General features: G+C 40.8%; 1 protein-coding gene across 2 annotated transcripts in view; it reads left to right on the top strand.

Annotated features, from left to right (window-relative positions):
- tp53i11b (tumor protein p53 inducible protein 11b) overlaps positions 1-12,776 on the top strand; it is a 28,603-nt gene that overhangs the window by 10,123 nt on the left and 5,704 nt on the right. For both annotated transcript variants that reach the window (XM_079163345.1, XM_079163346.1), the window contains exons 3-5: positions 7,895-8,034; positions 12,177-12,235; positions 12,400-12,448. In XM_079163345.1, coding sequence (XP_079019471.1) covers positions 7,906-8,034; positions 12,177-12,235; positions 12,400-12,448 — 237 coding nt within the window. In that variant the 5' untranslated portion in view covers positions 7,895-7,905. The remainder of the gene's footprint in view (positions 1-7,894; positions 8,035-12,176; positions 12,236-12,399; positions 12,449-12,776) is intronic.

Raw genomic sequence — 12,776 nt, forward strand, 5'->3', positions numbered from 1 at the left:
TGTATATCTCTCTGTATAAAGCAACACTACAGCCTCTAGAATGATCATACAGTTGTATGATTCTGAAATTTCATGGCTTTGACACAACTTTAAATCCTTATTTGATGTTTCATAACAACAATTCCTCCGCTTTCTAACCTAAGAAATATTTACTGCATACCCTAAAATCATATTGACTGTGCAATAATATGCTGCTGCTGTAGCCACAATAACCCAAATTGTTAGTCACTGCATAATCGTAATTATAATGATTATATACCTGTAGTCCTGATTGCTGTTTACCGTTGTCCTACAGTGCACAGAGACTGAGCTTTGAACCTGTTGTGTACGGTCAAAGGAGAGGCCTCATTCTCGTCATGTGTGATGGATCCCTGCTGAGCTCTGATGGTTTTGCTCCTTCGAAGAGAGCGTTCACCGCCCAGCTGCGCTTGTGCACTAAGTGTCAGCGCTGGTTTACCTCACCACCTCTTTGCTCCTCCTGAGTTTGCTTCACAGTGAGCCTGCAAGTGTCAAGATGGCTCCATAGATGAAAAAACCAAACAATCACTAGCATGCCCCAGTGATTTCATACCCCCCCCCCCCCCCCCCCCACCCCTCAATAGCATGGCCCGATGTAACAGATGGTAACAATAAGCCACCCTCAAGCCATTAGGTTACACGCTGTCTACATCTCTACTCCAGTAGCGTGTACCAAACTTTCCCGTTTCATTCCCATCTATATTCTGAAGGGTTTGTTCATATATATATATATAATTCATAGTCTTGGTTTATAGGACTTTTCTCATTCCTCACAACGTGGCCAAAATGGATTTATGGCTGACAGTATTTTGTGATTTATGGAGTGATACAAAATTCCCTCTGTAAAAACCTTTGACTCTAATATGTTAACAAAATGAAATGAGAATTCTGAACCTGCCGTCATCCATGGTTATGATTTATGTTCAGGAAATGTGTATATGTGATACGATAATGCATATTTAAACATTTTCAGAAAACTTGTAATACATTTTCAACAGTGCTCAAACCAGGCACTGCTGGTGTAATGTATTGGAGTCCTTTATTTTCTTGTAATTGACTCATGGAGTAGTTGTAGTGCACTGGGGGGGGTGGAGGGCCGCCTCTGCTGGGACTCAGCTGGACTATAATTTGAACTCTGTCATTATCCACAATCCCTAGAGCTGAGTTCATAGGACAATGCTTGAAATTGTTGTTCAGAAATTCACATTCTTGAGCAGTATCTCACTTTATGAGGACTGTAGCTCTGATTCATATATTTTGAAACTGGGTTTTTCCTTCTCCTAATAGATGTAGTATTAACATCTTAGTACAATGCCTACTGGGATACTTTACTACTGGACTTTGTATGTAATTGTGACTCCCAAAAGATCTTCAGTAAACACTCTAGGCTAACTCACATAATCGTGTTGGAGTCAGTCCGTCAACAAGAGGTTCGTTTCCCCTCCTGCAGTGTGATGTAATAACCGAATATTAGGCCGGGAAACTCCAAATCCCAGGACTCATTGAGTTCATCCCATGGTGACCGTCCCCTGATTAAAGAGCATTAATCTGTTGGATTTAGCCCAATAATCCATTGATGGTAGCTGACGGAGCAGCAGTTCTCCCCTCAGACGGAGTGCGTGTACATATCTTCTCTGAGTTGTACAGTTTCCAGGGTATGCATTGGTGGCCTGTTCTGACTCGAGATAGGAATTCACTGCCTTCGCCATTGTCCTTTGTTTACCAGCAGCTGTCATGAGCGGCGCTTTTTGTGTTCATCCGTTTTCTCTGCCCTGTCGCCACAACTGAACCTCATTTGTCATTTCCACCACAGTGGGCAGCCGTTAGCCAGGGAAACTATTACTTAAGGTGGTTTGAATAAAATGCTCTTTCAACACCCCTGGATGGCTGGATACTTACAAAGGATCAATCTCTCCACTTGCACGATATAATGTGCTGATCGCGGGAATCCGTACCTACAGTCGCCTGAGCTCTACCGATGTCAGTCTATTAAATGTGTGATCGCACAGGCCACATGAAGAGAAAAGGCCCAATCTAAGACTCGTCATGCGTCGGTCGTTTTGTTGCCCCTGCATAACATCTCCTGTTTTCTATTTCTGATCTTGCAATTCAATATTTTGAACACTTGCACAATCTAATGTTCATGATAGTATAATTGGTTACAGTATATAGTAATGGTGTTTATTTTTGTTCAGTGGGGTGTGGGTTGATCAAATTTGAGGTTACTTTTTCGGATGTTGTATTGTAAATACTGTTATCCACTCTTGCAGGGAGACAATTATGTTTTTTTTTTTTTTTATGAAATGCTAACTAATAAAATATACTCTTAGACGCCAGCGCAAGGGTTTTCAGGTTATAACAGCCCAGATGTCAACACCTTGTATGAGTTTTAATCTACTTAGCAGTGTTTGGTTGGCGCTGTAATGACTTTGTGGAAGCTATAATGAGGTCCTAGTCTAAGTTGACTGTTCATTCACACCAGCACACAATAATAGCCTTTCATTAGTGCCTCCTAACACCTTTTTGTGGACTGGATATATACAATAATGACAGCACCATACAATGGTTTTATCCAAGTGAATGAACTGCTTTGACATTACATCAAAGAAATGTTTCATTTGTCACCAAGTTTTCGTACAGCTGACTGGCACCCGGTAAAACACTCGCTGTAATGCGCAAGTTGTATTTTGTGTAATTCTATATTTATTTTCTGTTTCATATCATAAGCGTGCAACTGGGGTATGAACCAAACTGACTCGTGTGTACTGTTACACTCCTATTCTCTAAGCAGTTTGCTGTTCAGTGGTGTTTTTTTTTTTTTTTTTTTTTTTTATGAGAAAGTGTAAGCTCACAGATTGGGACAAAACCTTGAATGCCAAACACAATGTCTAAATAAGCGAGGCCAATGTCTCACGCTGTTCTCGCTCTGTCGAAACAGCGTTGACACTTTCGCTTCTGATCACACTTGCTCATGGCGACGCAAATATCTATCCAAAAACAGATCTTGTGAACATTTCCTGGAGGGAATCAATTTGTCACGGAGTACTGTAGGTATCTGAGGTTGTTGTGGAAATGCTGAGCACTCGCAGACTTCAAAGTGAAGTCCTGCAGTATCTAACTCACTTGCCCTGAACACTAGACGGTCATGTTGGCCTGAGTCAAGGAAAACGTGTGCCTCAGTCTTCCCCAGTAATTGGATGTGGTCCTCTGGGCGCCATAGACACTTGTGCCAAATTAAATGTTGCTAAAAAGTACTTCTCCACACTTCATGGTTTACAACTCGAGCCTCAGCAGCAGTGGTGGAGGCTTAGTCTGTTTCACCAGTAAGACGACACAAACGAGTGATTGTTTTGGCACCATTTTGAAACATCTGGAATCCATAAAGGTCAATGATGCTTGAGCTTACTCCATCAGATCACAGAAGACTGGCTCTTCCTGTCCTCAGCTTAAAGTTGTACTGTGCCGAAGCTCCAGTATTTCTCAGGGCAGAAATCCAAACCATTACCACTAACTGAGAGGTAATGCATTAACGAAGGTCAGTGTTGAGTGGGCTCAAGGGACAGGCTTTTCATTGAGCATGAACTGCTCACGCTTGTTTCTAGAGTCTGAGGTGTTATCCGTGTTATGATGCTGCTAGATAGCCCAGACATGGCGGTGAGGGAAGACTACTGGGCAACTGTGTCTCATGTTAATTATAGAAAAGAGGAGTTGAGCAAGCTGTAGAGTCTGCTTTCTTATTTTGAGTAACACATTTGTTCACAGTTGCTCCTCATCACCCACACACTGCTTTGTTGACAATTATTTATTTTACAAAATGTCTTGTCATTTACCAGAGATCTCTCGGCGAGTTTGCACCTTTCCCACAATAGCTTCCTACTATGTTTAGCAGCTTTTCATTTCCACAGCACATATTTTGTTACAAAACCTTGACAAATAATCAAATAATATTGTTTGTTACTCATTTGATTGCTTGTGCTCTCAGGTTACAATTAATTCTTCAGTCCAGGTGGACTAACCTGTTCTCTTCCCCACACGCACAATTCATTGATATTTTGTTCTGTGATAAGACTATTTTCCCTCTTCCAGTTGGAGACACACACTCACTCACTCACTCACTCACTCACTCACTCACTCACTCACTCACTCCAACTGGAAGGTAAATGCATTGATATTCTGCAGAGATGATTACAAAGTGAAGAAAACCACCCCATCTCTCCAGACTGCATCAATGGCAGGCTTTCCAGCATACATCTCTGATACACCTCCCTCTTGAGGCTTCCTTGAGGGCATTATATGCCTGTTCATTATCACACATGCATGCCTTTTGATGAATCCGCGGATACAGCTTTTTAATGATTGTCTTCTTAATCGTCCTATTTTGTTGTCGGGGTGTCTTTAGTTTATCTCTTTATAATAGTTTCAGCTAATATAGCCTTACAATGGGAATTAGATTTTCCTGTGTAGAAATAGCCTATCTTCATTAAACAATTACTGCAGACCTGTTTACTTGAAATGATCCATTACAACATGGCACTGATGCTGCGGTAAGAGGTCTTCTGGCAGCATTTTTCACATTATTGCGTCTTAAATTATGATTTCGCCTTTTCTCATCAGTCGTGACAATAGTTTGTGTTTTTTACACTAATTTAATTTAATGCATCTTAATTAAATGGTTCCACAGAGGCACTGGAACACATGCGTTTGTATTTAAAATGTTTTTGTACAGAAAGACGTTCACGTCACCCAGATGAACAGAAACCCGCGCTCTATAATATAGCAACAACCTCACTGTGCTCTCACTGGGGAAAAAACTTGTTGGAGTTTGTGTAGAGATGGCAAGATGTTTAGCCATTTATAGCTGCACTGTAATAACAAACTAAACCACCACTGTATACAGCTCCTAGTCTATATATCTACTCTATCTGTACAGCATCTCCATACATCTTCTGTGAATGTTGACATTGTACACTGAGGGGCCTAGAAACGGACTGCTGTCTGTTGATCTGCTGTTAAATTCAGCTCCTTAAATATTTGTTTTACACAACTCGTAGCTTGTTGTTTTTACATTTGACCCCGCTATTGTCGTCCAGGCGAGATGTGGTTTGATTTACTAATATGTACGTTGCCCTTCTTAAGGGGAGATATTACATACAGCATATGCTCCTAGTCTTTTATGCCGACAAGAAGCCGCTCATTAGGAAAGCATGTCTTCTCTCCAGTTGACTGAACAGACTGACAGCGGAATCACTGGCGGCTCTCAGCAGTCTTCATCATCGAAGGTGCTTTCAATTGTAAAGGTGCTTTCAATAATTAAGAAGTGATTGGCCCATCAGTTGCTAGGCAACTGCATCAGCATTACTCTGGCAAGTCGAGGAGCTCTGGTAATGAGATTGAAGTGGAGACATGCTATGGGATTTTATGTGTGGAGAAATGTGTGATGTACCATGCAGTGTGCTCAGTCTTATTTACTGCTTTATCAGATTTTGATGGTGAACGCAGATCAACAATCAGGGGGCCAAAATGCCTTTGCTGTTAGTTTTTTCCAGCAATATAATTATTTTAGCGTCAACTTGGTCCTATTACGTGGCGACGAAAGCAGGGAGGATGATTAAGCTGTTTACTCCTCTGGGAGTGGAGAGGCTGGAGAAGTGGTCGCTTTTTATATCCATGAAATGAAGGTAGACGGTAGGGCTGGAGAAAATATCGTCTGTCTTGATCTAGATGCAAAGGCAATGAATGAACGCATCAAAAATGATAACCCGATTCACTTTATTGCAGTGTGTGTGAAGATTTAGTGAAGAGGAAAGAATACTGTACGTCTGGTCAAATTAGGTAACTTCTTTAGAAAACAGAATGCAAACTTTTTTTTTTTAACTGTATTTACAAGCCTATCAAAAGATGCCCTGTCCCAGTTGTGAGAACGAAGTCGGCCTGCACGAGTGCCAAAGTTTCCCTTCTACTTTCTTAATTATTCTGGTGGTGCTTCTTCTTGTTGGGTAGAGGAAAGGGAAAGTTTAGTGCCTCATGCATTGTGTGGGAGGTTTGAAAACATGCTGTGTAACCTCCACTGACCGCTCCAAGCCTATGTACGCATGTCAATACTGGGGATGTTGTTGAGCCTTGATGCATGTATAGCAGACAGAAATGGGCTCGGTTTAGAACGCTTTCTAGTTCCCACCGGTCTGTTCCAGCCAAACGCATAATAAAGAAGGGAGTGGGAGTTTAGAGCAAAGTTTTAGCAATATAATGCTGTGCAAGTATCACTGCAGCATGTGTTTGTTGACATTCTAAATTAAGCCAATTTTCACTTCATGATTGAGCAACGGCGTTGCTTCATATTGCACAATGATAAGCGGCAAATAATCACATTTGAGACACTCGAACCAGCAAGTGCTTAATATTTTTATTTAAATAGTAATTTACTGAATTGTTTATTCGGTTGGAAAAGTTATGAGTAAAACTATGACAATCAACTAATTGGTTTAGCAGAAGATCCAATAGAGCATCCACTAAAACTGTACAGCCTCATAAATTATATTGTATTTTCAATCAATAGCTCTCTGACTGAGCATCACTAAAATGGAATATAGCTCGCATCATTTTTATTGGAGAGCTTTAGTATGTTGGATGTTTTTACTTTCCTGCTCTAGCTGTGCAGTTTGTCCTCTGTAAGCAAACTAACACTTTGTTTATTTACTTGATGCCTTATGTGCTTCTAACTGTGATGACACACTATTTAATTAGTGGAAAACAGAGAGCTTTGTGTTTTCCTGTTAGTATTGATGTTCATTTTTTTTGTCCTTTCCTGAGGACAATGTCTGTTCACGGTGCTGTCCCCTTTTTTTACTTCTTTAGAGAATTGCCCCATGGAGTAGCCATGACTTTTTAGAAGAGCTGTCCCATTGTGTGTTTTTGCCTCCAGTTGAACCATGGAGGAGGTTACACTACTACACACTTGCACTACTGAGTCGATGATTATCTCTTCCTTTTGACTATTGCTTGTCCCCAGTGAATCCACAGGCACTATTCATTAACGCAGATCAATAGGACCACAGTGGATCCTGCTGACGGTTATCAGCCAACAAAGGCAGGAAAATAAAAGGCATGTGAATGTTTGTCATTTGTTCTCTTCATTAAAGAAGAGGTTGTCTGAATATATGGATCAGACATTTTGAATTGATGGGCTGTATTAACCAAACTAATAGCCCAGATGTCTACTGTTGATACCATTTCTACTAAAACAGATGCAGGAGTCACAGCTTTATTGTTACATTTTGTGAAATACATTTTATATTACTTGAAAAACAAACAAAGCTGGCTCTGCAGCAGTGTAGCTTTAGTCTGTTTTTAATCAAAGCAGCATGTGGGGATACAAATAAGTCATGCTGAGAGCTTAAAGCAGGAAACAGCCAAATTATAGAAAATGAGATTGTTGGAATACGTTGTTGAGTAATCATTTCAAATGAGACATAAATGTATCTGTAGCGAAGGTTGGGGCATATTGCTGTGTAGACGATACAATATGGAAACTGTGGCACTCTGGCCTAAAGGTCCAGCTCCGTGTGCCTGTGGTGCCTGTGTCACTATCGGATCCATTGGCTCTTTGAGTGGGGCAGATCTTTGATGTCTGACTTGAGCAAATGCAGGCAACCCATAAAACCTTCCTCTTGACTCATGTTATGTAATTATGTTGCATAAGTCAAGTCCTCATGGGGATTATTTGTATGTTGGTACCTCTTCCTGCCTGTGCCCTAGAGAGATGTGTTCTTCAGAGCGAGGGGTAATACCAGAGGGAAAAGCTCCACCGATGTTTCTATATATACATTTATATTTTTGTATTCTCTAAATCTGTTTATTTAATTTTCCACTTTGTCAGGTGTGTACACCATGGCGTCTAAGTCTCACCCTCCTCTGATGAAGAAGCACAGTCAGACAGACCTGATAAGCCGCCTGAAGAGCCGGAAGATCCTCGGCGTCGGCGGCGAGGATGATGATGGCGAAGTGCACCGCTCAAAGGTCAGATTAAGCTGCATGATTTTATATTCGTGTCATTTTTTTTTTTTTATTCAATATGTGCAGTGACTGTAGACGAGAGGCAAATAGCCAGTGCATTAGCCTGACAATCAACTCTGTTATAAATGCAGTAAGTGTTAAGCCACCATCAGTCAAATGGATATTGCAGCAGTGCGCAAACAAAAATTGACTCAACCACAGATGCATGCAAGTTACCTGGAGCAGAGCTATGGATTCCTTTTTAAAAGCCACAATCTGCTGCTAATTCTCTCATCACTCCCTTGTGCACTTGCTGCGTATGCATCAATGAATCTAGATTACGTAATCCCATGAGCTCCACTGAGATGTGACTGGCTCCCCCTGAGAGACTCCCTGCTGCTTGCATATCATGTATTATATTCCTGCCTCACATGTATTTGCACACTCTCATAGACGGTGCACAACGATGTGTATCCCAAAACACAACGGCACATATGCAGGTTCATGCCAGGAGACACAACATGTCTGTAGTCGTGCATGTCGAGCGGCACAGTTGCAGACTGACAGTAATGTCTTGTTCTGTTTCAGAGGACTCTAATATCAAGATTCCAATGATTTTTTTAATATATATATTTTTTTTATTAGATTGCATTTGAATGAGCATAGGCAGAGCTGACTGTTCCTCACTGAAATATTAATCAGGCAAGTGGGAGAAGGGAGCAGAAGAGTAGGGAGCGGGCATACGGTGGTGGCTGATAGAAGGGCGACATCTCATCACAAGCTGAGTGTTTGTTTTCTCTCTCAATGATTTAGCAAGGAGCCTAACCCAGACATCTGCCACTCAGATCCCTTTCACAAGGCGTACTGATGGAGAACATCATCTATGCCAATAAAACGTATTTTATTTGAGAATGATCATCTAGGTTTGCTACAGGATGTAATGATTGCAAGGGGATCCAGCAGTGGCAGGTGTCCCTATTTAGCCGTGGCATTGACCCTAATTTGGAAATGTAATTGTTGCTTTTACAATGTGCTCCATTGAGTCGTTGTATGTATCCTTGCCACAAGTGTTTGGTAAGAGACCCATGGGATCCAACATTTAACTGCATAGCAAGAGTTGGTTTGGAAGGGAAACTTTATCCTTGTGGTCCCTCCAAACAAAGGAGGGAAGTGTCTCTTCCTGTCTCTTTTACTGCTCGCAGATAAGAATAATGTTCCTATTACTTATACTTCAGTGAGAGGTGAGTGCAACTGTGCTGTTTTTTTTAACCCACTGGTACACTACTTGAGCGTTAAAGCCATGAAACAACAACCGAGCTTGAGCCCAGGCCTTCATAGATGAGACATCCCACGATGTTTTATGTACATTTGTTTTGTATCCCAGAGGATTACTACTGAGACGTCTGAATTTGGTGATCACTAGCTAACGTGACTGCACAAACTGACAACATGTTTAGTTTGGTGAGGAGATTCTTCTTCCTCTACGGCTCCTGAATACTTTTCACACCCTGTAGCTGATAAGCTGCCCTTTCTTTCCTGAATGTAGCTGCCTGATTGAGTGACGACGAGGTCGGACCATAGCGGCTGTGATTAAGCGTCTCTCTCCCCAAACGGCATTGTGCATTTCTTCCTGTTTCTCCCTCTCTCCCCAACTCCCTTCCGCTCTATTCCACCACAAGCCAAGTCTTTGCCATCAGTTGATGCTCATTTCCCTTTGAGTATTTCTCATGCCAGTCATGAATATTTATGTGTTCCTGTCAAAAACAGCCCCTGAAACCCTGGCACAGGAAGGCTGATTCACCTGGTCATGTGATCACAGCTGGCAGAGACCGATTCATGTACAGGCACTTCAATCTCAGAGTAAGGGGAGATGTAATGGGTGTAGACGGTAACTCTTTAGCTACCTTTTTTTTTTTTTTAAAGTTTAACTTCAAGGGTATGATTTTTTAAGGCCTCTGCTCTGATATGAAAGCTAGCAGCAGCCATGAGACTGTTGAAGAAAAATCAGGAACACTGATTACTTTTTTTCCCCCCCATTTAATTTTGAACACGATTAACCTTTTCATATCTTCACTTCTATTTTTGACATCATAAAATGCTAGTTCTACAAAGCTACCAAAGAGGTCATTGGTATCACTCAATTTGTGATTGGAATATGTAAAGTGGATATCAGAAATATGCAAAACGGTACCATGGAAGTTTCAGGTCTCATTGATACGATAATATTTTAGACCTTAAATGCTCTTGAACTCGTGAAGATATTGCTCATGATATGATTTGATGGAACACTGTTGTTCCTGATGCAGTGCTCAGTAATAAAAAGATTTGTATTCCAGGTTGTGATGCAACAAAATATGAAAAACGCCGGGGGGGGGGGGGGGGGGGGGGGGAGACTTTTGCAAGGCACTGCACAGTACCCGGAACTCATTGATATTATGGAAGTGATGAGACCTGAAGGCTTTTGATGAAGGAATAAAACCAACCATTGTAATTTCTCTGTGGCTTACTGTCTGTTCAGGCAAAACAAAAACCGGTTTGTTGTTTCTCTTGCCCTCTGTGTGCTTATCTGGGACAGTTTGTTTACCTCCGTGTCCTTAGGTATTTTAAGAAAAAACAACTGAATTATTTCTTTTTTCAGCAACATTTCTGACATCCTCCTCACATGCAAAAAGCATCAGTGCTCCTTCTCTCCAAACCACATCCTTTGTTTTCTATAAATTTACAGACCTTTTCATTGTAGATCATTTTCAGTATACACATTTCATACTATTTGCACTATAACAGACTGATTTGTGTCTAGAGATCTTGCTCATTTGCATTTTGCTCATTTTTTTTTTAGTCTACACAGTATCAGAAAATTGTGAAACTGACCATAGTTTTTAAAAGCTTAAGGCGATGTTTACAAATTGCTTGTTTTGTCTGGCTGATATTTAAGTTGACAAAACTCGCAAAAGAAAATCTACAATTCTAGAGGCTGGAACCAGCAAAGTGTCAGTTAATACACAAAAAATGTATCACTAATTATGAAATTAACTAATTTCATACTACATCAGACGTGCCCTTAGATAGTTGTAGACTATTGGGACGCTAGTAATATCAGACTAACAAATGGAGCCACAGATTATGACTGCATGCTTCATATTAGTTTTTTTCTGAGAGGTTCACATGAATCTATTGGTGCCTGATGGAGCAGAGTTGGAAAAACAAGTTGCCATTTACTAGCATCTGTGATGAGAGATTTAGAATGAGTATTGCGTGGTACTTGTGTTACTAGGCTTATGTTAGTTTTAGCTGGCAGAGACTTGGCAGTTGGTTATTCACCCAGAATTCACAGCAAGATATTGTGATGACTTAAGAGGGGTTTATACTTGCCGTAGTGAAACTGGTACGAGGTTCGTGCGCTTGGCCGTGCACCGCTGAATCTTTGTCACTAGGATTTTCAGAGATGGCTGACAATAATAGTTGATGTTAAGAGCACTATTAACTTTGAAAATGAATTGGCTGTCTTTGTAAAATCCTCAAATGCTTTCAAACGGGGGTCCTTTAAAATCTTGTTTGAGTAAAGATTTTGCCAATCAAATTGAATAGTTTGCAGGATATTCATCCTTTTCATTATACATGATTTAATACTCTGGTTTCTTTCTTTACAGAGCTTGTATAAAGGTGATAAAATGTGTCCATGAATATGAGATATGAGTCTAAACTTAACTACAATTCCTCCTCGACATCCTGTTGATGGCGTTTTGCCAGTAACACTTGTTGTTGTTCTTGCTTCCTCGCAGTAAATACTCTGGTTCGTTGTATTGTTCTCTGAAACACCACACATTGAGCGTAAGCGCCATCTGTGGAGGTCGCCCAAGTATAAATAAAGTTAAACCCTCTTAATCTTAATGGGGTATTTAAGGAAGTGAAGAAATGTACAGTTTAATTTGCAACTTCATCTTATTGACACTCGGCCTCTCTTCTTTTCTCTCCACTTTGTTTAATGTGCTTCTTTCCAATAACTGTGTCCAGATGTGTTGGCAACATGAAATACACCTGACTGGAGAGCACTTTATTCTTGGCTTTGTTGCAGGCTGTCATAATATGCATCCGTTGAGATGACATGATTGCTTTTATATTTCCCTTCTCATAACTCATTTCGTTTTGCCTTGTTCGCTTCACAGATCAGCCAGATGCTCGGAAATGAGATGAAGTTTGCAGTGCGAGAGCCCGTCGGGCTGAGGTGAGCTTTCAGCTGTTCAGACCAGCTCACAGTTAACACAGCAGACTGTGTGAGGTCATCCGTGTGTCTCTTCCTGTAAAGTTCAACATCTTGTAAAAACAAATGCTCAATCAGAATTGCTTACATAAAGGCTACAATAGGTCATGTAATGTCTCTCTTCTTAGGATGTGGATACTCATCTCTGCAGTGGGTTTCACAGTTATGGCCGTGATGGTAAGTGTTGCTTAAATCGTTTGATAGTCTCTAGCTAGAGTTGGCTGATATGTAGAGGACAGTGAAGTTGTAAATCCAGAGCAGGAGGAGGCTCATCCTTCATTTGAAAATTGCATGTCATATCACAAGGTAAACAGTAAGCAGATGTCTGGTAATTATGTAACCAGAGTTCTTCCCATTCTTGGGCTGGTTGGGATGCAAATCCTGCAGGAAAATCCAAGCCCGTTTTGCAAATGTGATGAAGTACGGTATGGTTATTTTAAAACATTTCTTAATTGACTTAACAGTATCACAATACAGTAATTGTTCCGTTAACGTGGTGTACATA

This window comes from Pholis gunnellus (genome assembly GCF_910591455.1).
Source record: "Pholis gunnellus genome assembly, chromosome: 7".
NCBI classification, from domain to species: domain Eukaryota; kingdom Metazoa; phylum Chordata; class Actinopteri; order Perciformes; family Pholidae; genus Pholis; species Pholis gunnellus.